General features: G+C 39.2%; 1 protein-coding gene across 3 annotated transcripts in view; it reads right to left on the reverse strand.

The window, feature by feature from the left end:
- Window positions 1-25,997, reverse strand: part of pax5 (paired box 5) — a 78,856-nt gene extending 52,859 nt beyond the window's left edge. For 2 of the 3 annotated variants that reach the window (XM_060916682.1, XM_060916679.1), the window contains exons 1-5: window positions 25,936-25,997; window positions 9,680-9,845; window positions 6,192-6,389; window positions 5,465-5,529; window positions 1,192-1,317 (exon numbers count right to left, since the gene is read on the reverse strand). In XM_060916682.1, the coding sequence (XP_060772665.1) occupies window positions 1,192-1,317; window positions 5,465-5,529; window positions 6,192-6,389; window positions 9,680-9,845; window positions 25,936-25,981 (601 nt within the window). In that variant the 5' untranslated portion in view covers window positions 25,982-25,997. Of the gene's footprint in view, window positions 1-1,191; window positions 1,318-5,464; window positions 5,530-6,191; window positions 6,390-9,679; window positions 9,846-18,462; window positions 18,624-25,935 lie in introns of those variants that run through there. The other variant, XM_060916680.1, reaches the window with a different exon arrangement.
- Window positions 25,998-26,516: the final 519 nt, after the last annotated feature.

Below are 26,516 nucleotides of genomic sequence, written 5' to 3' on the forward strand. Positions count from 1 at the left end.
CCTGCGCACCTTGGCGTGTGCAACAGGCAAACTCTCGGGCATGCTCTGGACAGTGCACACCAAGCGGACTCTCGCACATGTGCTATAAACAACTCACACCTGCATGGGATTAAGGCACAATCAGCATGCCTATATAAAGACTATGAAAGCACATTTATTTCGTGAAGTATTGAGTTGCGTTGCTGACACTTTACCGAGCCTTGTTCCTTGATTGTTCTCCTGGTTTCCTGATCCCTGATTTCCTGTTTCTTGTGTTTGATTCCTGCCTAGTCTATGATAGTCTGTTTGTGCCTCACTCAACCTATTGCTTGTTTTCCAATTTATGATTTTCCCTGCCATTTTGGATTGCTTATCTGTTTTCACTTTTATTAATAACCTATCTTCTGCACTTACATCTGTCTCCCAACCCATCCCTGACAAGTTTGAACTCACTTTTCATTATACCTGGAACATAAAAATATGTATCATTTACAGTATCTTACTAATATATATATATATATATATATATATATATATATATATATATAATAACTAATATAACTAGCAGTCTGGGTATTAAGGTTTTGTTCCTCTAAATGACTAAGTGCTGCAGTCAAGCTAGCTATTTGAATGACATTGAAAGAAAACCATAACATCCTCAAAGCAATAACCAGAACAACAATCATATAACAGTATAACACTTTTAATATGTGGGGGTGGGGACTAGAAATGTAAGTTTCTGAAATGAAAAAAAGGCAATTTCGGTCATTTTATATCATTCAGGAAGGAAAACTTAAGTTATACAAATCAATCAATTGCAGTTTGTTGTGTTTATGTTGCTGTGTGTGTGTGTGTGGGGGGGGGGGGGGGGGGGGCGTCTGGTGCTGCTTGTTGTGCAGCAGGGGTCCACCCATAGATGGCATTTTAATGTACATGTTCATACACGTACACACACAGTGTCTCTGCCAGATAGAGATGTCTGTCTCAGACGTGTCAGCGGTGTCCAATCCCCCTGCCCCGACACATCTGTCAGTGTTCGGCTGCTTCCATCTGTGCAGTATTGTGTGTGTGTGTGTGTGTGTGTGTGTGTGTGTGTGTGTGTGTGTGTGTGTGTGTGTGAGATGGAATATGGATTGATATGTACTGGAATGTAAATAATAAAAATGCTTGCTATAGTGAGGACAAAAGAAACACACAAACACTCCTTCTTACTTTCATCTCTCTTTCTCTTGCTCGCATCAGCCGCTGAGCTGATTCCCAGAATTCCACTGATGGAGTAAGAGGAGCCTGCGGCATCACTGGTTACCGCGGAGACCTGGGTCACTGCCACGGTGGACACTGAAAGGTCAAGAAAGGTCACAATGTGATCAATATGGTCAAGTGCCGCACACACACCTTTTATATAAAGCTACATAAAATGAGTTAAATGTGTTTTATGGAATATTTTCTGGCTTGTTTTTTTTGTGCAACGCTTGACACTTGGTAGCGATAGTGTTTTGACGCTAAACATTTTCAGCTAGCGATGAACCACCATCATGTTGTCAGTTGTTGTTTTTCAATGTTTGTTGCTCTTGCCCTGCTCGACCCTGTGTTTTTTTTGGGGGGGGTGGGGGGGTTTCTTGCTAAATCCCTTTCCGGGAAAAAAAAAACAAGCTGTCAGTGTGTATTGCCAGTGGATAAAACTGCAACACACAAACGGCCTTATTTTCAACTTGCTCCTTCCTGTCAGCCTGCCATGCTCGCTCTCCCTGCCTTATCTCATTTCCTGTCAGGTGACGTTCAAATTGAGTGACAGGATGGTGTCCCTGAGGGGACACTAAAGGTGCAGAGACGTCGCTAATCCAGACTCCCAAGCGGAGTAGCAAAAAATTGCTCAGTGAACAGATAAAAGACCCTCTTCTTGTGCTTCACGCTCATTTGCTAACCGCGAGAAGACCATAATGAATGCAGATCCCTGCATTTTGTCTTGATTTATCATTTCAATTATCTGCTTTTCTCATTCTTTCTGTGTATTTTCTTTCATGGAGGCGCAACCGCAAGCGCTCTGTATTTAAAATCCCTTAATTTCAATTTTCCGTCTGAGTATGAGAACGATTTATCATCATAATCTGACGGTGGGACGTGAGCAAAAATTAATTTCTTTTAAGCAGTGATGTGAGATTAGAAGATTACTGACAGAGGTGTTAGTAGATCGGGAACTTCGTGCTACCACGGTGTGTGATGAATAGAGTCATTCTTTCATGGCTGATCAGAGTTGAGTGTTTTTGGGCAACGTTGGTTGTGGGGTTTTTTTTAGTTTTAATTCAATCATCATTCCAGAAAGTTCTGTATTCTTATGGATACAGTCAAAATTTTCTTAAGCTAGCTGTCTATAGTGGATAATACAAAATCACTTAAACTTCAAGATCCCTTGATAGCCTGTATATCAAGCTTAGTTGGTTTTTTGTTGTTGTTGTTGTTGTTTTGGAATTTATCTGTTTTTCCTCTGGTGATACCTGCATTGGGGTTTCTCATCTCATTACTCATTATCTCTAGCCGCTTTATCCTTCTACAGGGTCGCAGGCAAGCTGGAGCCTATCCCAGCTGACTACGGGCGAAAGGCGGGGTACACCCTGGACAAGTCGCCAGGTCATCACAGGGCTGACACATAGACACAGACAACCATTCACACTCACATTCACACCTACGGTCAATTTAGAGTCACCAGTTAACCTAACCTGCATGTCTTTGGACTGTGGGGGAAACCGGAGCACCCGGAGGAAACCCACGCGGACACGGGGAGAACATGCAAACTCCACACAGAAAGGCCCTTGCCGGCCCCCGGGGCTCAAACCCAGGACCTTCTTGCTGTGAGGCGACAGCGCTAACCACTACACCACCGTGCCGCCCCCATTGGGGTTTCTAATACACTTAAAAGATTACAGATTATGTATGGCGCAAGTTTCGTACTCATATTCCAGCAGCGCAGATATGTAACCAACATCAAACCCCAACTTTAGGCACGAAAGAAGTCCGGTGACATGGTGACAAACACCCTCAGCCAATCAGAGGAGAAAGAATGAAAGTTCACAAGGCACAAAAGAAGTCATGGTGATGATCAGCCAATCAGGAGAGAGCATACAGTGCTGCTTGAAAGTTTGTGAACTCTTTAGAATTTTCTATATTTCTGCATAAATCTGACCTAAAACATCATCAGATTTTCACACAAGTCCTAAAAGTAGATAAAGAGAACCCAGTTAAACAAATTAGATAAAAATATTATACTTGGTCATTTATTTATTGAGGAAACTGACCCAATATTGCATATCTGTGAGTGGCAAAAGTATGTGAACCTCTAGAATTAGCAGTTAATTTGAAGGTGAAATTAGAGTCAGGTGTTTTCAATCAATGGGATGACAATCAGGTGTGAGTGGGCACCCTGTTTTATTTAAAGAACAGGGATCTATCAAAGTCTGATCTTCACAACACATGTTTGTGGAAGTGTATCATGGCATGAACAAAGGAGATTTCTGAGGACCTCAGAAAAAGCGTTGTTGATGCTCATCAGGCTGGAAAAGGTTACAAAACCATCTTTAAAGAGTTTGGACTCCACCAATCCACAGTCAGACAGATTGTGTACAAATGGAGGAAATTCGAGACCATTGTTACCCTCCCCAGGAGTGGTCGACCAACAAAGATCACTCCAAGAGCAAGGCATGTAATAGTCGGTGAGTTCACAAAGGACCCCAGGGTAACTTCTAAGCAACTGAAGGCCTCTCTCACATTGGCTAATGTTAACGTTCATGACTCCACCATCAGGAGAACACTGAACAACAATGGTGTGCATGGCAGGGTTGCAAGGAGAAAGCCACTGCTCTCCAAAAAGAACATTGCTGCTCGTCTGCAGTTTGCTAAAGATCACATGGACAAGCCAGAAGGCTATTGGAAAAATGTTTTGTGGACGGATGAGACCAAAATAGAACTTTACGGTTTAAATGAGAAGTGTTATGTTTGGAGAAAGGAAAACACTGCATTCCAGCATAAGAACCTTATCCCATCTGTGAAACATGGTGGTGGTAGTATCATGGTTTGGGCCTGTTTTGCTGCATCTGGGCCAGGACGGCTTGCCATCATTGATGGAACAATGAATTCTGAATTATACCAGTGAATTCTAAAGGAAAATGTCAGGACATCTGTCCATGAACTGAATCTCAAGAGAAGGCGGGTCATGCAGCAAGACAAAGACCCTAAGCACACAAGTCGTTCTACCAACGGAGGAATGGGCTAAAATGGATAGTTGGAGGAATGGGCTAAAATTCCTCCAAGCCGGTGTGCAGGACTGATCAACAGTTACCGCAAACGTTTAGTTGCAGTTATTGCTGCACAAGGGGGTCACACCAGATACTGAAAGCAAAGGTTCACATACTTTTGCTACTCACAGATATGTAATATTGGATCATTTTCCTCAGTAAATAAATGACCAAGTATAATATTTTTGTCTCATTTGTTTAACTGGGTTCTCTTTATCTACTTTTCGGACTTGTGTGAAAATCTGATGATGTTTTAGGTCATATTTATGCAGAAATATAGAAAATTCTAAAGGGTTCACAAACTTTCAAGCACCACTATAAGAGTGTAAAAATAAGATAATAGTCGACTTATTTGTAGAATTTTTTTTTAAATCGACAATTAAGTCGACTTATTTGTAGTCGACTTAATTGTATAATTATCAACTTGTGAATATGAAGCGAACTCCTACGAACAGGATGTGATCAAGACATCTTTTTTCTTTTTCTCTGAGAGTACGTCATCCAGCATATCTCCATATAGCAAGTAACATGCTAACACTACCTTTTTGAAGCAAAAAAAACCACAGATCTGGTAATAAAAATACGCATATCAAAAGCGACCAGATGAGATGGTTTGATTTTCTACGCTGTATTTTAGCTAGCTAGCTAGACTTAGCGGGCTAGCTCATGTGTATCCATCTTTCTGTGTGAAAGTCTCATCTCATTATCTCTAGCCGCTTTATCCTGTTCTACAGGGTCGCAGGCAAGCTGGAGCCTATCCCAGCTGACTACGGGCGAAAGGCGGGGTACACCCTGGACAAGTCGCCAGGTCATCACAGGGCTGACACATAGACACAGACAACCATTCACACTCACATTCACACCTACGGTCAATTTAGAGTCACCAGTTAACCTAACCTGCATGTCTTTGGACTGTGGGGGAAACCGGAGCACCCGGAGGAAACCCACGCAGACACAGGGAGAACATGCAAACTCCACACAGAAAGGCCCTCGCCGGCCACGGGGCTCGAACCCGGACCTTCTTGCTGTGAGGCGACAGCGCTAACCACTACACCACCGTGCCGCCCCTGTGTGAAAGTGTGTGAGCAAAAAGCTTTATTTATTTATAAGGGGTGGGGGAGGGGGAAACTTTGTGCGACTGGTATAGAGGTGCTTAAAACTATTGTAGCGTGGTTGAAGTGGTGTATGGGTCTTACCTAAATTATGCGCAGAGACGCTTCCTGATTGGCCAGGCTGCTGCTGGACTTTAGTGCGAATGATCCTGCAGTAAACAGTAGACAAAGAGGAAACAGACATCATGTGTGTGTGTGTGTGTGTGTGTGTGTGTGTGTGTGTGTGTGTGAAGTGGCTGACAAGGCAGCACAGCCTTGCACTTCCTGCATGATTGCTCAAGCAAAGCACAAGCCCTTTTTTCTTTTTCCCCTCTCTCTCTCTCTCTCTCTCTCTCTCTCTCTGTCGCTTTCTCTCTCTTCTTCTCTGTCATCGTACACATGGTGTTGAACCTGGACTCATGAATATGTGTGGCTCGCTGTCTCATCCCCCTCTGTTTCTGCCTTTTTCCTTTTGTTTTTTTTCAAACTGCACAAAGCAACCAAACTTTTTTTTTTTTGGTTGTGCCAAGCACCAAAGGTTCCAACTGGATGATGTATGGTCCATGCGTAAGTGTATGGTCCATGCGTAAGATCAAAAGGCACCAGGGGTACTTGTGGATAACTAAGTTTTTGACACGTGACACCATATAAACCAACATACAACAAATTTAAAAACCGTAATAATTTATGTATAAATAAATCGTCTGGTTTATAGGTAATACATCGATCCTGTTTGGAAAAATATCTACCATTTACGAAAAAGAATCTCTTTTTTTTTACGTATCTACTATATAAATTGTCAATAGAGTTCACGTGGACTGTTGGTTGTTACCTGTTGATTGAGCTGACGCTGGGAACGCTATCATTGTCGCACACTCTCTCGGCCAGTAGTCGGTCTCGTATCTCCCAGGCAAACATGGTGGGGTTTTGGCGTTTGTAATCGGCGATTTTGTCGACGACTTTGGGTGTAGCAACCTTTGGTTTGGATCCTCCAATCACGCCAGGCCTGATGCTGCCCGTCTCGTAGTACCTGTCAATCAAAACGCAACCTGTCAGTGATTTGACGGTAATGATACTGGTGCAGTTATGTCTTGCGTTGTTTTCGTGATTCAACCGTTTTTCTGCTTGATCACGGAAAAGACAGTGTTTTAGTAATTAATCAGACACAGAAATTTCCCTCACACGCTCATATTCACTTCAAGCATGGACACTTTGTTTTGTAGCTAACTAGTTTGGTTTGCTAATTTACATTAATCTTAGCTGGCTAATTTGAAATATATAGCTACTCACAAACATTAGCTAGCTTTTGTTTACCATTTTCTGTTAGCGTTTTGAAAAAGCTAGGAATGTTTTCTAACATTAGCTTAGTTTGTGAGGACCTGTAAATGTTTGCAAAGGAATTTCCTCTCAGGAAAGCTGGCTAATTTTAAACATATTCTCAAATGTTTGCTAGCTTTTTCTACCTTTTCAAACACTGAGAGCTTTCATTTGAAAATGTTTACTCGTGCTAGCTGGCTAATTTTAAACATGTTCTCAAACTTTGGTTAGCTTTTATTTCTAGTTAACCAGCTAGTTCTCAAAAAGCTAGCTTTCTTAAGAATGTTCATTTTTTTTACATTTGTGTTTTGTGGGGAGAACCACTAATGTTGGCATTTGTTTCAAACTTTTCTGTTAGATATTCTTGAATGAAAGCTAATTTTGTTTGGCATTTTTCACTAACATTAGCTGGCTAATTTTAAGGATATTCTAAACTGTTTACGAGCTCATGTTGTCCAGTTAGTTATGTATATGCTAACTTTTGTTCGTTATTTTCTCTTTCATATTAGCTTTGCTTGAGAAGAACCTCGAATGTTGGCTAGCTTTCGTGTGGGAATTATTATTAACATTAGCATTCGGTAGCTTTTATTTCGTTCATGTTAACTAGCCAGATATTTACAAAGCTAGCTTTTGCTTAGGAAATTTTTCTCAGGTTAAATAGCTAGTTTTGAAAAAGCTAGCGGTTGTTAGGAATGTTTTTACTTTAGCTTTTTGCATGGAGAACCACTCACGCTTGCTAGCTTTGGTTTAGAAATTTCTCACAAGTAAGCTGGCTGATTTTAAGGATATTCTGAAATGGGTGATAGATTTTTTTGAGGAAATTTTTTTTTCTCTTATGTTAACTAGGGTTTTTTTAAATTAAAAAGATATCTTTTGTTAGTGTTTAACACTAGCTGTAATTGGAGGAAAACAACCTTGAATGACAAGTAGCTTTTGTTTGGGATTTTTCACGAAGGCTAGCTGGCTGATTATTTTTTAAAAGACTATTCTAAAAAGTTTGCTAGCTCCTTTCATATAGTTAGTTATGAAAAAGCTTGCATTTGTTCGCAATTTGCTCATTCACAGTAGTTGAAGAGGTTGAAGAGAACCTCGTTAGATAGTTTTTATCTGGGTAAACTTATTGCCACACATATACTAGCTTTGTTTTTTGCTCTGATAGCTCAGTTGCTAATACGCTGAATACGCAAAATAATCTATAAATGTAAGTTACTTTATTTGGACGTACAGTATTTCTTGGCCGAGTTACTTAACTTTGAGGGTATTCAATAGTCCATGAGCCTGTTTCTATTTGGAAAATAGATATTAGCTGGGGTTCTAAAATATATAGCTTTGGTTTTATAAACTTATTTTCCATAGTAACCCCAAAGAGGGATTACTATCCTCACACACACACACACACACACACACACACACACACACACACACACACTATAACTCTAAACACATCACAAAGAGACCCTGTAGCCTTTCTCCCTGCAGTATACACAGAAAAACAGCAAAGCTTCATAGGTGGTTGTCAAAATCCTGCTATTAGCAAGAAGGCATGGATATTCATTCACCTTATTTATTTTAGGGCACTACACTCCATCCACGCGCTATTAAACGCATGGGCTTTCTTGTTGTCTGCCCGTTAGCCAGAGAGCAGGGAGGAAATTAACACACGCACACGGGGCCTAACAGTAACGCATGACTGAGCTGGACTGGGGGCTTTGGGGGGGTCGGAGAGGGAGAGAACAATGGCAAACACATTTTTTGATATTGCTAAAGGCCCTAGCGCTAATCCCACACCTTCATCTATTCAAATGCTCTCTCTCTCTCTCTGTCTTTCGTGTCTTTTCCTTATTGCTTTCTTCTTCCTATTCTTTATAAATCATTTTATTCTAAATCACTCTTCCTAAATATCTCTCTCTCTCTCTCTCTCTTTCTCTCTGTCCTTCACCCTCCTCGGCAGATGTATGCCACCCGTTTCATTCGGATGCAAATGTACAACGTGATGAATCTTTTCTTTTTGTGGTGACAGAGAGGAAGAGAAAAAAAAGGCTTTGACCTGCTCCGATTCGGGACGAAGGAAGTTTTTTTTTTTTTAAATTTCAAACTCGGTCACACAAAAGCAGGAACTGCTGACTCAGCTACACTGGTGCACGGTGTTCAGAGAAACGTTCCTTTACTATTCCGGTTCTTCAAAATGGAACATTTTGTTGTCTAATTTGGGGCTAGCTTATGGTCAATAAGCAAAAACCGAATTTAAAGATGCCACTTTGCATCGTCATCCAATAAAACAAGCACTAATCCTTGACGACGAAGCAGAGAAAATGATAATTTTAGCAAGCTGGAAATTTGATCGAGCAACATCCTGATCTTAGTAGAGATTAGAAACCGAAAACATTGTACACAGTCAGTCAGAAAGCTTTTGTGACCTAGCGAACTTGCTAGCAACCAACTTAGTGGTAGATTCCCAACAAACCAACAGCATGGAGAACTTTTATTTCGTTGCTGTAGTAAATTATTTTAGGTTGAATAGGATTTATTATAGGTGGCCAATTAATCCTTGAACCTGAAGCTAAAAATCGCAGCTAATTTGCAATAATTTGTCGGACTTTTTTCATCACTGGTTTTCTGTTTCATCTGGATGTTCATCAAAAACTTTAATGCGTTTGAATTTCCAACTACAAGTGAATCCTTTTATCCATAACACTGACTTTTTACAAACTGGACAAACTGTTACCATGTTAGTTGGATGCCACCCAAGCCACAAGCGACCTATCCACCACTTTTTCAGCAAAACATCTGCTTTTCCGCTTCATTTCCATTCTTGTATCTGTTCTATTCTGTCACGCTAACTCCATCTTCCTAAACTCCTGGCCTTGTAACAGCTTGTAAATTAATCGCCATACAATATTTTGTTCATTTGAATCCCTAGTCAGTGCAGTCTGACATTATATATGGACATTACATATTATTAAATGCTTATTAAGTCTTTAATAAGGCATTAATAAGGCCTACCTGCCCAGGATCTTGCTGACGCAGCCATGGCTGACGCGAAGCTGGCGGGAAATGTCGCATGGCCGGACACCTTGGTGCGCCAACTCTACAATTCTTTGTCTCACCACATCAGGCAGCGGCCGCCCGTTCACAAACACCCCCCCAAGCTGGTTCACCCCTCCGTGCCCTGGAAAGAAAACCAGCGAGTATCATGATTGAGAGTTTATTCCGTTAATTTAACATGAACAGGACATGAGCATGGATACTTTGTTCCTTCACGATTGTGGATGTGCAAAGTTGTGGTTGTGTTCTGGTGTCTTTACTGTAAAATATATGCAGATGATCATTTTCTCTCTCGGTGCATGCTGTGAATGCTAAGGGTGTGAGTTCAAATCCCAGGTAGTCACTATAGTGCACTTGAACAAGTCCCTTCACCCTCAATATCCCCACTCGGTGTAAAGCATTTTGGTCAAGGGGCATGGCCATACTCAGCTGCCATCCTGGAAATAAGCTTTTCCAGCTCTGAGAGGTCTGTATCTTCGGCGTCGTTGGTGCTGTCTCGCAATCATAAACCCTGCCCCTAGTGGACAACTCATAAAATTACACATGACCTACTCAGACTGAACCTACATGAACACGTGTGAATCGACAGTTTTTCAGTAATTAATATGCCACTTTTGAGAGAAAATACTTCTTACTTATATTAAGTATTTTCTGTAGCTGACCTTATTATTCTCTCACAGAACCCAGATTTGACTTGAGGTGATATTTAAACCTTCCGAATAAGCATTTTTACAATCCTGATGTGTGTTGTTGTGGTTGGACGGTGGTGTGGAAGCCATGTCAAACTGATATATACCGTTTGCAAACTCCTACATTTCTGACACAAGTGTCACATTTTTATGCAACCCAGATTGTTCCAGATTAAACTTCATAACCTTTGAAGATGTATGCTAAAACTACTTTGCTAGCATGAGCCTGCCTTTAAATAAGCTAGCTTTGCAACAAGGAGCTGCCATAGGAGGACATCAATAGCTAATCATAAATAATTAGCTAGTGAATAAATCTAGCCAGCTGAAAACCATTGGAAGGGGTTGTCATTAACATTAGGTAAACATAAATAGCTAAACAGCTAGCTAGCTAATCTGGTAGTTCCCTTCTATTGGTCTAAAGAGGTTAAAGTGCATATCACGGGTAAATTCAGGAGCAAGATCAATGTAATTCTCCTATTTTATATTAAACTTTGGTCAAATATCTGTCACATTCTGCATTCTCTGCAATTTTTTTACCTTGGCCCAATACCAGAAAAATTCAGTTGAAATCAAGCCATTTGAGGCGAATTGGTCCGCCTCTGAAAAAACTCGGCATTTGGATTTCCCGGCAAACATTGATTTTCGTGACGTCGCGTGCGGGACGCCTCCTTCTGAATCCTACGTCAGCGCTGGTTTGTTTATGAGAAAACGACCTGGTGGTTTTCTGCAAATTTCTTCAATGTTATTGCGTAATTATTAAAATGGTTAACAGATGTATCGTAGGAGGGTGTAGCAACACCAATCTTGATGGGATTAGTACTCATCGTTTCCCAAAAGACCGGACAATGAGAGAGAAATGGGAGCGCTTGGTCTACACAGGCTGTGCACTGAAACCGTGCAAAGCTCGCGCAGCCTGCTGGCGCTTCCGCAGGTGACGTCACGAATCTGGCTCCAGACTCCCTTGGGATTTTTCCAGACGCGTTTTGTTATTTTTTTTTTTTCTGCTGTAGACAGATGGCCTTGTGCAAAATTGCCCTTTTGGATGAGTGTGTAAAGGGACATTCTTTCATTAAAAAAACCCAAAATTGGTCCAGAATATGCACTTTAAAGTGATAGCTAGCTAGCACTGTGAAACAAGCTAAACAGGTAGCTAGCTGTTAAGGTGTTAACTAAGCTACTGCTATACAGAAAGTCTCACTTTTCCAGGAGCTAAGCATTACCAACGTAACTTACAAACATAACTCATTAAATCTAATAGAAGTCTCAAGGTTTTTTTTTTTTGGGGGGGGGGGGTTTGAGAGAAAGAGAGAGAGAGTGACATCTTGGGGATGACTACAGTTGCTACACTAGAAAGTCTTTGGAGAATTATTTTCACACACATTAAAGTGGTAACTGTAACAAATGTCCATGTTTAACAGCAGTGTTGATAAATCGCTGTGTGATTGATTGTTTAGTTGCAGTATGGAGCTCATACCATGAATAGGAGGCTTTATATTAACATTGTGTGCCTTGGTACATTTATTTCTGTGTGTGTGTGTGTGTGTGTGTGTGTGTGTGTGTGTGTGTGTGTGTGTGTAAATATTGCCATGCTAATCCAGTTACTCTGTCATATTAACATACTGATTGCTTCAGTGCAGAATCTCCTCCCTGAAACACACACACACACAGGGAGTGTGCTGTGTGTGCTAATCCAGCCTACGAGCGTGATAGTTCTTAAACACACCGCTTCAGGTTACATCAAAACCAAACCCCGCTTCCCTAATGCCCCGAGTACAAAACGCTTCAATTCACAAACAGTAATGTGTCACCATCCATCCATCCATCCATCCAGCTCTCTCTCTCTCTCTGTCTCTCTCTCGGCGTGTCTTTTTACCTTTCTCTCCTTTCTTTATCTTTGAATGCACCTTTTCTCCTTGTTCCTCTGTCACTCCTTGATGATGTATGTGATGTTTCCTTTTTGAGTTGATCGAACGTAAAACATAAAGAAATTCTACCAGGCATGAGTGATTTTCTCTGATATTGTACCAAAAGCTACTTTTACAAATCTCACAGCTCATCCTACCTTTATTTTTGTTTTACCACCTGATGGCATTTTGCTCACTGACTGACTTATTACTGACTCATTACTCAATGACTGACTCATTAATTGACTCACTGATTGTCACTTTGACTGACTCACTGACTGACACACTGACTTGGCTCTATCTGACTCACTGATTGAGTCACTGACTGACTCACTACCTGACTCGTTCACTGACTCATTGGCTGACACACTCACTTGCAAACTTACTGACAGTGAATGAATAACTGTCTGTGTGACTCACTGACTGACTTATTGTCTGTCCCAGTGACTGGCCCAGTGAATGAATAACTCCTTGTCTGACTCATTCACTGACTTACTGTCTGTCTCAGTGAATGAATCACCCTCTGACTCATTGACAGACTCACTCACTGACTTACTTCATCACTAAGATCTGAAAGAACGTTGCGATGGTTATCATCAACAAAATGCTATACAAAGCAATTGAGAATATTTGGCACTAATGGAATGTGGTGATGTAATGCAGCCCAGAAGAAGAGTTACTGGTATGACCTGAAATGGATTATTTTCCTGAAACGGCATGTCTTAAAGCGCTGTATTCTTCTTATACCACAGAATTTTACCAACAATCAATACGACAAGAATTCATTCTTTGAGAAAGCATCACCATCTCATCTCATCTCATTATCTCTAGCCGCTTTATCCTTCTACAGGGTCGCAGGCAAGCTGGAGCCTATCCCAGCTGACTACGGGCGAAAGGCGGGGTACACCCTGGATAAGTCGCCAGGTCATCACAGGGCTGACACATAGACACAGACAACCATTCACACTCACATTCACACCTACGGTCAATTTAGAGTCACCAGTTAACCTAACCTGCATGTCTTTGGACTGTGGGGGAAACCGGAGCACCCGGAGGAAACCCACGCGGACACGGGGAGAACATGCAAACTCCACACAGAAGGGCCCTCGCCGGCCCCAGGGCTCGAACCCAGGACCTTCTTGCTGTGAGGCGACAGCGCTAACCACTACACCACTGTGCCGCCCAAGCATCACCATATCATTGCTATTCGACTACTGTACAAGTCCTGGTGAATTAGCTGTTAGTATAGAAATGATAATTATTAAATTGAGTGCATTAATACAGGTATAAACATACTGACTAATTTGTTTCCAAAAAACATAATTTGTTTCTGTATTGTGTTTCGTCATTTTCAGGAAACAGGATACTAATTGTCTTTTGCACTTTAGTTATCTGGTAAAATATACTGTATGTTGAACCTTTAAAACTTATATAATGTAAATAAGGACCATAAGGACCTCGATTATGTCTTTTAAGGTGATATATATATAATATGACCTTGGAAAACAAAAATATATTTGTCCTGCATGCTTTTTTCTGTCACCTAGTCTTACCTTCTGTAACAGAAAATCCTACAAAGTCCTTCCTTCTATAGTCTTGTAACAATATCAGGTCCTTTTCTGTAGCTTAACAAAAAACTCTTACAACTTTATTTTTGGTTAGAAGCAGGCACTAAAACAGGGTATACTCCCCGAGCTAGGCTAAATCTGAACATATATGTCCCATAAGCAACCTAAAAAAGCATTTAGGGAACAAGCTTTCAAACATGACAGCTCTATGCACGAGCTTAGAGCTGGAAGTGTATCAGTGCTGACTGTAAGGGTGCAAATTGGACGTCTCTTGCACCAAATAGTGCTGAAACACAGTGATGATGTCTGCACGTGTGTGCGTGCATGCGTGTGTGTGTGTGTGTATGCATATGCGCTTGTTTAAGGTCATCGAGGCTATGTGCAGAATGGAATGAAACCGACTTCTGTGATGTGATCTATATCCTTCGTTCGCTTTTATTTTCCCTGCTGAGCCTCGCCTGGCTGATAAATCGAAGCCGTGATTGATTTCAGCGCCGCTTCCACCCTGAAAGCCTGAGAAGCGGCCTGAAGACCTTCGTGCTCCTCCATCCAGAAAATAAAAGCGCGATTAGCGACGCGCTCCCATTACGTTCCTTTATCTGGCCAAAGCAGTTTAAACAGGCCCAAATGAAAACTGCCAAGTGAACCGCCACCTCGTTTAAAAATGCGGACAACAAACAGAGAGAGAATGGTTTTGCGTGCGCGGGGTGTTTGGGTGGTGGTGGGCAGAGGGGGGGTGAAATTTCTCTCATTAGTATGTCGGCAGAGTCTTTTATAAACTCTAGTAGCATTCAGTGTATTGGACAAGGTTTCGGAAGTTTGTAGCCATTTCTAAAAGTGTGGAAAATATCCTGCGCACTTATACAATCCCACAGGCTAGTGACACTTTGTAGGGAGTATGGAGTAGGGTACTATTTCGAACATAAGGCCAGTCTGTTCGTCCAGGTCATCCCCAGATTCTGTGACGTGATGTAGCAACACCGACATGCTTTCACAGAAGGCAACAGATCAGAACTGCTGGGTTGTTAAATGTTTTGTTTGGAGTCGAGGTTTCTTCCTCGTGTTGCTTCAGGGAGTTTTTCCTTGCCACCGTCGCCTCATGAGGGCTACGCTTATGAATTCATATGTTTAAAATCTATATTATTCTCGAAAGCTGCTTTCCATTGTTAAAATGATTGGTTGAGGTCAAGTTCGAGTCTGAGCTTGTGTTATTATCTTTACAGAGTTTCATGTTTGGGTTTCCTTCATGTTCTCCGGTTTCCTCCGACTGTCCAAAAACATGTGGATTAAGTAAACTAAAGCTTAGGTGTGAATTCTCCCAAGCTTGTGCCTAGTGGTACTGGAGTGAGCTCCAGATTTGCCGCAACCCTGATCAGGAAAATAAAAAGCACTGATTGATGAAGGAATATGAATGACGTGAAGGATAGTATTTACACAGATTTCTGATTAGTGATATACAAACAGACAGAGTCCAAAACTGGTGTATCTCATCAGTTCAGACTCTGAGGCCCTAGTCAGTCAGTCAGTCAGTCAGTGCTAACATTAGCAACACAGCTACTCTGTCATGACAGTGGATTACCAAGACCTTTAGCTATAAAGAAGGGATTTTTTTAATGTGGTAAATTTGAACTGTGCCATGCTAAAATGCTAAATAACGTGTGAAATTTCAGCATCAGCCTCGAGCGTGTTTTATTCTACTTTTCAGTGGTCCAGACGAGTCGCATGCTAACTTCCGGTTTGAAATGTTAGCCGTGTTGGCGTTATTCTGACAGAAAGTGTTGACAAAACATGTTTTAATGTCATAAAGTAGAATAAAATACTATTTCTGCTTGTAAATGTGCGGCTGTTTTTGGGGTGGTATGTGTTTGTCGCTTGTTTGCCACCGTGAATGCTAACAGGTTAGCACTTTCAGTTCTTCAGGCTGAGGCGGGATCCGACTCTGTGTGCTTTAAAAGACGGAATTAAAAAGTAAATAAATTTTAATAAATAAATGCTAGCAAATAGGATACTGGAGGAGAAGGGATTGTTATTGTTCATGTCTCATTATTATTATTATTATTATTATTATTGAAATATGTTGTTTCCTGTAAACACGGATTAACGACGCGCTCGTGACCTAAAATCAGTTCAGAAGTAAAGTACGTCATTTCCGCCATGTTGGATTTTTTTTTTTTTTTAACCATTAATAAACAGCAGATCTTCAAAACGCATGCGCACAAACCCAAACACGGAATCACTCAGAACCTTCATTTCCTCAGAAGATTTATTTTAATCCGAACAGGTGGCTTTACTGGAGGCTATGAAACAGGCTTTAAATAAATAAATAAATAAATAAATAAATAAAATAAAAATATATCAGTCTCAGAAGGAGTTGAAAGTGCTGATTGGGAGGTGAAAGGATTAATAATACTCGGAGTGTTTATAGGAGAAACTTCTGCATCACTATGTGCATCATCAGACTAATTATTATTTTTTTAATTATTACTGTCTCTACTGCACGTGCAAAACATATCTGATAAAATATAAAAAGAGGTTTTCGTTCCTTCTCCCAACAAACCATGCACATAATAACAACAACAACAACAACAATTAATATAATAATAATAATAATAATAATAATAATAATAATAATAATAATAATAATAATAATAAACTGTGTCCTACAGCCGCGCACGTGCTGCCGGTTTTTTGTCGGTGTAATATGGAAAGGCGCGGTGTGTGTGTGTGTGTGTAATCTCTTTCGCGCGGTGTGTCGGAAAGGAACGCGATTCGTTCCGGCGCTGAAATGCGTAAAATGCAGCAGCGCTTCATTCACCATGCCGCGAGCTCTGTGTGTGTGTGTGTGTGAGAGAGAGAGTGAGTATATGTGTGTGTGTGTGTGTGTGTGTGTGAGGAGAGAGAGAGAGAGAGAGAGAGAGAGAGAGAGAGGGACGTATAATAATAATAATAATAATAATAATAATAATAATAATATAATAATACAGTCGCATTATTGTTAGTCAGTAAGTCAGATCATGATCAAGAAAGGAGAAATTGAAAAGATAAGTGTGTTCCAGGTCACGAATGACTGAACAAAGTCCTCTTTTTATCCAACAACCTGCTGCATGATGTACACATAAAAGGAAAAGTCGGGCGGGTGGGGTGGTGTTTTTTTTTTTCTTATCTTTAAAAAAATCTATAAGAAATACAATTTCACAGCCAAAGAATAGAAATCTAGAGAGAGAAAAAAACCCATGAGGCTTGTTTTGGTCACACTGACAAGAAAGAAAACAGTAAATATAGTCTTTCTTCTTCTTCTTTTAAATTTAATTCACTGTTTAATTTCGGATCACTGGAGGTCAAGTAACACCTCGTGTGTTTATCTGCATCCAACTGGCATCATATTGTAGCTCAAAAACAAAACAAAACCAAAAAAAAAAACCCTAGGTGACAATTCAACCATGGCAGAGTTAATTTAACACTGAAGGAGCTCATTATAGGAGTTTCCATCACTGTGTGTCAGAAATTAACCTGTTATGTGATTACATTTTCACATCTCAAGCCTTATTATCCATGAAGAACAATGCAAAATAATGATGCAAGCTGATATTCAGAATAAACAACAACAACAATGATGTAACTCTTCTTGAGAACCAGACGACATTTTGTTTCCCAAAAGATCATTATCAGGATTGGTTGTATTTTTGGGTGCCACAGAGAAATAAAGAATCAAATGGAAAAAAATATAAAGATGAAATTTAAAAAAAAAATCCTTTTATAGAATTGTGTGTAAATGTGGAACTGTTCATGGGTTCTTGGAGGTTAAAGTTCACTGTTCAACCAACCCGAAACCCAAGAGTTCAATTCACACTGTGATAAATACACCCCAAACTGTCCCATCAATAAACCAATTGGCACAAACAAACAAACATGCATTCTTGATGGTATCACTCCAGCAGCAAGGAAAAGTGCTGTTATTTCTGAAAGTGTATGACTTAACATGACACCAAATTTTAAGGACATTGTGTTGTTTCTTTTTTCCATCAGGACTGAAGACAAAATTTATTATTTGGGCAAAAACAGCCACAGCAGAGTCGAACTCTATATCCTTACACACGCTTAAAAATAAAATAAAGGTGTTTGTCGCTTGTACCATCAAGGGGACATGTTTCACAGCATATACACACACTATTTCAAAAATAATTGGTTCATTTATAATTAAGTTACACCATGTGAGCTTCCTATAAAGACTACTAAAAGGACAAATGGTGCCACTTCAGTAACAAGTAGGCTACAGTTTGTTCCTTTTATTTATTAGTGCAGGTTAAATCCAGACTCTAGAAACCTTTGACTCTCAGCTCAGGGTGCGAACCTGAGTTTGAAATGCTTTAACATAATCTCACACACTTGATGCAGCAAACAGGTCGCATCCCAAACAGATCAGAACCCAAGCCTGTGTGTATATTTGAGTATCTGAGGAAGCCTGGAGAGGCTTTTTATATTTCTAATTTAATTTAAACAATGCAAATCAGTACGCACAAAAGATTATTATTATTATTATTATTATTATTATTATTATTATTATTATTATTTCAACTTACTATGCATTGCGGCGAACGGGTCGTGCTTGCAGTGAATTTCCATAGGTCAGAGGTCACGGCCACTTCCAGGCGGGTTAAACGACTTGAACGACGTGATGTTCGGATTTTTTTTTCTTTCTCTTTTTTTTTTGTTTATTTATTTTGTATTTTTTTTAAAGATTCAGTCCATTCAGTCGGTTCTCCAAGACTTTCAATTTAAAAAAAAAAAAAAAAAACCTTGAAGGAGGCCAAGGAGTTAAGTGACACCCCGAAGAAAGAAGAAGAAGTGATTATTTTCTCTTCAAAAAAAAAAAAAATTGTTGAAAAAAAATATATATATATAAACAGTATATAAGCCTATATAGAGAGATATAGATATATAGAGATATATAGAGATAACCACATGTAGCCTATGATCAACAACACTTTGTGTTCAGGTGCATATAGGTCTGTAGTTGTTGTGCCATAAAGCCTTCTGGAGGAAACAATCCAAAACAGGAAGCATGCACTGGTCAAGAAAAATGAAATGCACCCATGATGATGCTGAACTGAGGAAACTGTTTCCACGACGGTTTAAATCCCGCGATATCCGGTGGGGTGTTGGGTTTGTTTGTTTTTTTAATTACACCTTTAGAAAAGGTGCATTTGTTCCTCCTGCTGGTCCTGCGTCTGTGCTGTGCTGAGCTCCCCGCGTCCCATCAGACCGAGCCGCTCTGTGTAACTCCGACAGCGCGAGCGTGTGCGCGTGAGGGTCCAAACTGCGCATCTTACACGGAGCGGAAAGCGCGCTGTTTGTCACGCGCCATGGCACGAATCCGCGCGCGCGCGCTCCGGTGTCCTGTCCCGCACAAACAAACAAACAAACAAGCCGCTTTATCAAGTTCTGCGGTTTAAACAGAATTAACGGCTCTCCTCAGGTTGGAGTTTTGTTTTCAGCGCGTGAAAGAATTCTAATTTTATTAAAATAATAATAATAATAATTATTATTATTATTATTATTATTATTATTATTATTATAACCCGTCGGTTTGGAAGAGCTCGCGGTGTGTGTGTGTGTGTGTGTGTGTGTGGCGCGAGCTCCCGCGCGGTGCGCTCCAGAACCCGCTCTCGTGTGGACAGCGGCGGTGCTGAGGAGCTCCGAATCTACCGCTCCGCGCTGCCAATCACCGGCCACATCAGCCAATCACAAGTCGAGCTCACACTCAGCGGACGCTGATTGGCTGAGTGAAGGCGCGTCGTGCAGAGTGACGCGCTTTCTCCGTCACCCAGACTAATGTTTCAGCGAGAGCGTTGATTTTATGTTTAATTTTGGTTTCTTTCTAAATAAACACCTTATATTGAACAGTTGAACATTTGTACTATTTATTTATTTATTTATTTATTAACCGATCAGATCAGTCTAACGTGTTTTAATATTATATTATATTATATTATATTATATTATATTATATTATATTATATTATATTATATTATATTATATTACAGCTGTACGCTGCACAAATTAGACTTGTATAACTGGAAATATAATTGAACATTTTTAATGTTTATATTCATTTTTATAATTAATATTTCCATGCATTTTTTTTTTTTTGAAATCGAACGACAAAGTAGTGCACAATTAGTTTTAAAGAACCCTAGGTTTTTTTCCCTCTCTAATGGAAAGAATAAATAAAAAATGCAAATAGGGTCATTTTAAATGCCGTGATTTAAAATATTTTGTTATACGTGTATTTTTTTTTTTTTTTTGTACATGATATGATCTTTTTTTTTAAGAAAAAAAAAAGGCGTATAGGTTAATTTAAAAAGTTCAAGTGTTGCCATTTTAAAACATATTCAAAATGTTTTGGTTTTGTTTTTTATCTTTGACATGCTTTCCAAGAAATAAATACATGAAGACTGAAGGTTAAAAAAAAAAATAATAGTACAATTCAATCAATCAAATGAAGCAGCCTTATATAGAACAGACAGCACTCTGCAAAAGTCTTAGGCACATGTGAAGAAATGCTGTAAGACCAAAAACAGCTTAAAAATAGTGAAATGAAATGTTTCAATGATTTTTTTAAACCCACTATAAACAGTAAGCAGTAAGCTATAATAAATGAAACAAAGTCAGTAGTATTTGGTGCGGATGACCCTCAGGCAGTCTGAGGTCCAGTGAGTGCAGTTTAATGCGGAAATGAGCTGTCGGTTTTACTGAGCATCTTACAGAACCAGAACCAGTTCTTCTGGACACTTTGACTGTCACAGCAGCCTTTATATTACGTTTTCTTTTTTTAATCAGAAAACTGCTCTCTTATGGAATATGCTGCTCAGATACATGCTTTATTTTTCCTGTAGCATTTAATTTTGTGCTGGAAAACAAATGACTCTAAAATGTTTTTGTACCGACTCGATAATGGAGAAATCATCAAATAGAAATCTATAACAAAGTTTGTATGGGGGGGAGGGGGGAATTAGGGTGTCTTAGACTTTTGCACGGTAGTGTGTATTTTTTTTTTAATTGTCATAAATGTAAAATAAATAAATAAGTAGTTCGTTTTTAACTTTCTTAAAAAGTTCCCTTTTTATTTTGTTTTTTGATCTTTATTTTATGACTAGTTTAAGTGAAAACCAAAGAAGAAAAGCAGCTCAGACAGGGAGGATGATCGACGCCACACTTGAACCATTTTACAGGCTTTTACACAAATCAATTTATACCGTTTTTAACCTAAATAGTTTGTATATTTTATATAGTTTATATGTGTTGATATTAGTCCTATAATGAATTTATTATTGCTGTTGACTGTGTGGACAGCAGCAGCTCGCGCGCTCTGCGCCGTTCACGCGAAGCTTTGGCCGCGCGCGTTGCTCGCCAGGGGGCGCGCCTAGAGGCTCTGCAGTGCACGCGCGCTCACACCCGCCAGGTGATGTGCCCTCTGACCCGGACCTCACTGTCCCCTCCCCAATAATCATACACATATACAATTACACAGCAGCTCAGGATTTTTCAGGAAACCTAAAAAAAAAAAAATGGCGGATGTCAAAGAAAAGATCCTTTTTCACCTTATTCACTTTTTCTATCCAATTTTTTTCTTCGTCCTTAAAAGGATGAACGCTTTAATAAATTGTTTGTACATAGATCTCAATTCAACTCAAGTGTGTAATTCGAGAAACACGACAAAACACGAATTTCCCCTCATTAGCATCAGGGCTTTAAAAACAAACCCACAGTAAACCAGAGTGACCGTTTACATTTGAAATATTCTCTCTCGCGCTGAATTCAAATCAAAACACAGCCCAGATTCACATCACATTCAAAACATCAATCACTTCACAACTGGTTGTTGTTGTTGTTGTTGTTGTAAATGGTGGTGTAATTAAATGTAAATATGTTAATGTACAGCAAATACTGTAGCAAGGAGGCACCATATAAATGAGCTTGTTTTTAGGATTTTTTTTTTTTTAAAAAGTGGAATTAAACCAACATCTGGATTGAACTGAGTTCTTTCCTGATAGAGATTTGATCCTGATTCTGTCAGTCAAACTGACAGAGAAATGAATATTTTATTATTTTATTAGAATTATCACTGAAAAAAAAACAAATTGCAAAATCTCAGGGGGAAAAATGAAGTAGTGAAGTTTATATTTCTCTCAGTGCTTCACTTTATCTTTTCTACCTTTAGTCTAATTATATTATGGATTTATTTCACCTGGAAATGTGGATATAGTTCAGTATTTAGTAAACACTACATGCATCCTTATATACAGAAAATTCAGAAGTGTTAAATTTTGGGTGTTAGTGAAATTTGAGCAAAAGTAGAGTTAATTTTACTCTGATAGAGTTAAATCCGTTATCTCTGACTTCAGTTGATAAGTAAATCGGGTGTAAAAACAAAGCGTCACTAAATCAAACCTGTCAGTGTAATTGTATAAATACTAACTCTGAACTTCTAACTCTCAACTCCGATCCTGGGTTTTCCACTTGAAGTGTTCATGTCACCCCGCCCACTGCATAGACACACATCGATTGGCTGAAGCCAATTGCTCTGTCAAACATTACATTTAGATCCATTTTCAAATGTTTCAACTGCAAGATGGGTCAGAAATGATGGCACTGAGTATCAGATTGATTTGTTTGTATGCACTGGAACATCCAATGACCTACCTGTATTCAACAAAATCTCTAACATAATATTACATGAACAGCGTGCTTTAATAATAGCCTCTACTGTTGATACACTTTATTTTGATGAACACTTTCATGCATACTGTATACAGGAACAAAGTAATGAACATGCTTTGATTTTTGTTGACCAGTTGGCTTACTTTAAACCATTTCAGAAGCAATATTCTAATGAGAGTGAAAGGACATACAGTATATTGTTCCATATTGTTACATTTTTTAATGTGACTTCATTTTTTTGGGGGGTGCAAATGTTTAAAATAAATGTTTAATTGTAAAACACAAAATATGTCCACCTTTATTTCAGCAAACTTTAATTTGAAAATCATTTCCAGGAAGAGCTGTATTTACACCTTTTAAGTGTTATGGGGCGAACACTTTTATAGTCAACAAATGATCCTCTGAGAGAGTTAATGTCTAACACTGCATATCAGTGTTGAGAAAAACTAACACCAGATGTTGTTAATAAGTGTTAACTTTTAACTCCAAAAAGAGTGAAAAATGACACCAAATTAGTGTTAAGGTACCAACACTGCAAAAAGAGTTAAATTAACACTCATGGGGTGGACCCATATAGACACTTTAAAAGTGTTGAAATTAAATCTGACAGTGTTAATTTGGGTATGCGGATTTTGCTGTGTGTGTGTATATATATATATATATATATATATATATATATATATATATATATATATATATATATATATATATATATATATATATATATATATACACACACACACACACACACACAGGCTCTGTCAAAGAAGATTTCACCAAAATGACAGACATTTTAAGAAGCTACACTCTCAGGAAAAAGAGTATTTTTTGGCTTTGGGCCTTTTGTGTCTTTAATGTATTTTACCTAAAAGGATGCATGTAGTGTTTACTAAATACTGAACTATATCCACATTTCCAGGTGAAATAAATCCATAATATAATTAGACTAAAGGTACAAAAGATAAAGTGAAGCACTGAGAGAAATGTACACTTTATTACACTTTATTACACACACACACACACACACACACACACACACACACACACACACACACACACACACACACACACACACACACAAATGGTGTATCTTGGAAGTTGCTCTTCTGTGCATGTCATTTTAAAGTTAATTTTATTGATCATTTTATGCACAAACATCTATATAAATAATAATAATAATAATAATACAGACCTATATTGTTTCAAATATATATTTTTACTCCAGCCTGTTTAGAGTGAAGGGTTAATCGAGCATGTAAACGAGTTGCATTACACGCCCGCATGACCTTAATCACAAATTTATAAACTCCATAATAAATATTTAATATATATAATGCACAATCAACAAAGTGCTCGAAATATTGCATAAATCAAACGTCTTACAGTCCTAAATGGTATCAACACCACCACTGGTTTAACACCTGCAGTGTTGAGTGAACTCAGACTAGGTGTTAATTCAATCCTGGAGATCTTCCTGCATGTGCACGCACTCACTTCTTCTCAGGTCAGGAGATGGATTGTAATGTAGCTAGATGATGCAGTATATCTGTCCTGTAGGCTCTGTTAGAGGTCCCAGGATGCACTTAAGAATACAGTGGTAAAGAGGTCCTTTAAAGAGGTCACGTGTTTCTGAGTGAGTACAGGTATAGTGCTTTCAATGAATGAATGAATGAATGAATCAGTATCAGTTTGTGTTGTAAAGTCTTATAGAAAAGCCTAATGTAAATATATTCCATGTGACCGGCATATCAGTAAGTTACCGTTGCTATATTTATAGTACTTCCGCATTTTCGATCCGGATGTGACGTATCAAACATGACCACACACACACACACACACACACACTGCCTCAGCTCATCTCTCAACTTTCAAATTTATACCCTATTAACATTTCACAGTGTGATTATCTGTGCCAGTTAGGATAACCTCTGAACTGACTAACCTACACTTAAAAAGGGTACTAAACAGTACTTGTCCTTGTCACAGAAGTGGTACCATGATCTTTAATATAAGTTTCCATGTAAAGGATAACAGTACCATCACAACAATAACAAAATGTACACATTAGTACCCTTTTTAGTACCTTTATGCAGCCATGGAAGTCTCATGTCAAACCGATATCCATTGGCAGTCCCAAACCTACAACACCTCCGACACCATTAACTGCTCCACCCCACACACACCAAACCTGTCCAGCAAAAGGGTTTCCAATTTGATAGAAATCCACCAATTTTGCCCAATCTGCCGTGTACCTGTAGTGCACAAGAAGTGTGTCAAACATACTGTGCACACTTGCATTCCCATTCCAATGTACTGTTTAATAAATGCACAGACAAACATGCAACTGGGTTTTAAAAACCCAGGGGAAAAAAAAAAAATCAAGTACCCAAACTCGCAAGTCAGAGAAGTCATTTCTCAGCTGCAAAATTAAAGTCAGTAAGGTGGCTTTATTCGTGATTTTTCTTTTTGGAGACACTTTCAGGAGAAGATTTCTAGCAAGAGATCAATACTATTGATTTTTTTTTCCCTGAGAAAAAAATCTCCAAAGGGTTGAGATGTAGGTCAGTGTTTGTCAGAACCAAATGTCGCAAGTCACATACATACATACATGTACAGTCTTTATTTCCAGCAGATATAATTGCAAAACACATTTTATGCATGAGCGTAAAAAATACAGTGCCTACCCATGCATGTTATAGTATACAGTAGACTATATACTGATTCATCCAACGTCCCAATCTAAATTCAAGCATAGTGTGTGTGTGTGTGTGTGTGTATAAAAGTAAGTAAGTAATATAGGCTACCTCAGGATAACTGCAGGCCACATGCAGTCCAACCAACACACACACACACACACACACACACACACACACACACACACACACACACACACACACACACACAGACATGTTTCAGAAGAAAATAAAAGCAACATTTCTTTTTAGATTGCATAATTCAACGTGGCCATGCATAATTATGAAGGTTAGACACCATCTCATCTCATCTCATCTCATCTCATCTCATCTCATCTCATCTCATCTCATCTCATCTCATCTCATCTCATCTCATGTGCATTCTTATAAAGCAAAAGGAAAAAAAAGAAGTGCTGAAAACATAAACACTGTAGGTTTGTGCAATCCAAAGGCAAGTATATTGTGCAGATGCATATATATATATATATATATATATATATATATATATATATATATATATATATATATATATATATATATAAAAGTGCTTCGTAAAATATAATGTCTGTAAGTGTTATGAAAGGCGTCTGAAGTTCTGCAGGTTGGAGTGAAGAGGAAGAAAGAGGGAGAGGCCTTACCCGACCGACCGATGCGCCCTGATGGAGCTTTGTGATCCAAGTCCATACTGGGACACAGAGATGACCCAAGCTGAGCAACAACAATTAAAAAAAAAGTCCTTTCCGTCTCTCTCTCTCTCTCTCTCTCTCTCTCTCTTTGTGTTTCAGTGCTTTTGGCGCGGTGGAGTCTGCGGTAAAGCGACTCTTCCGCTCCCTGTGGCGCCGTGGCGAGTGTGCAGCGGCCTGAGACTAAACGCTTTAGGTGGAAAAGAGTCTCCGGAGAAAGCGCGACACGATTAAGGGGGCAAAAGAGCCAAAAGAGCAAAAGGGAGAAAAGAAGAGAAAAGAAAAAAGAAAGGGAGAGTCGTGTGTTCAGTGTGCGCGCGAATGTTGTGCGTTCTCTCTCTCTCTCTCTCTCTCTCTTTCTCTCTCTGAGACGCGCTCACGCATCTGTTACACTTGTTTGGGAAACTTTTTTACAAGTTTCTCTCTCTCTCTCTCTCTCTCTCTCTCTCTCTCTCTCTCTCTTTCTCTCAGAACAGATCAGCAGGAGAATAACCCCTTTGGATATAATGTGTACATCTGTACAATTGAAGTTCCAT

The sequence above is a fragment of the Neoarius graeffei genome, chromosome 3 (assembly GCF_027579695.1).
Source record: "Neoarius graeffei isolate fNeoGra1 chromosome 3, fNeoGra1.pri, whole genome shotgun sequence".
Lineage (NCBI taxonomy): Eukaryota > Metazoa > Chordata > Actinopteri > Siluriformes > Ariidae > Neoarius > Neoarius graeffei.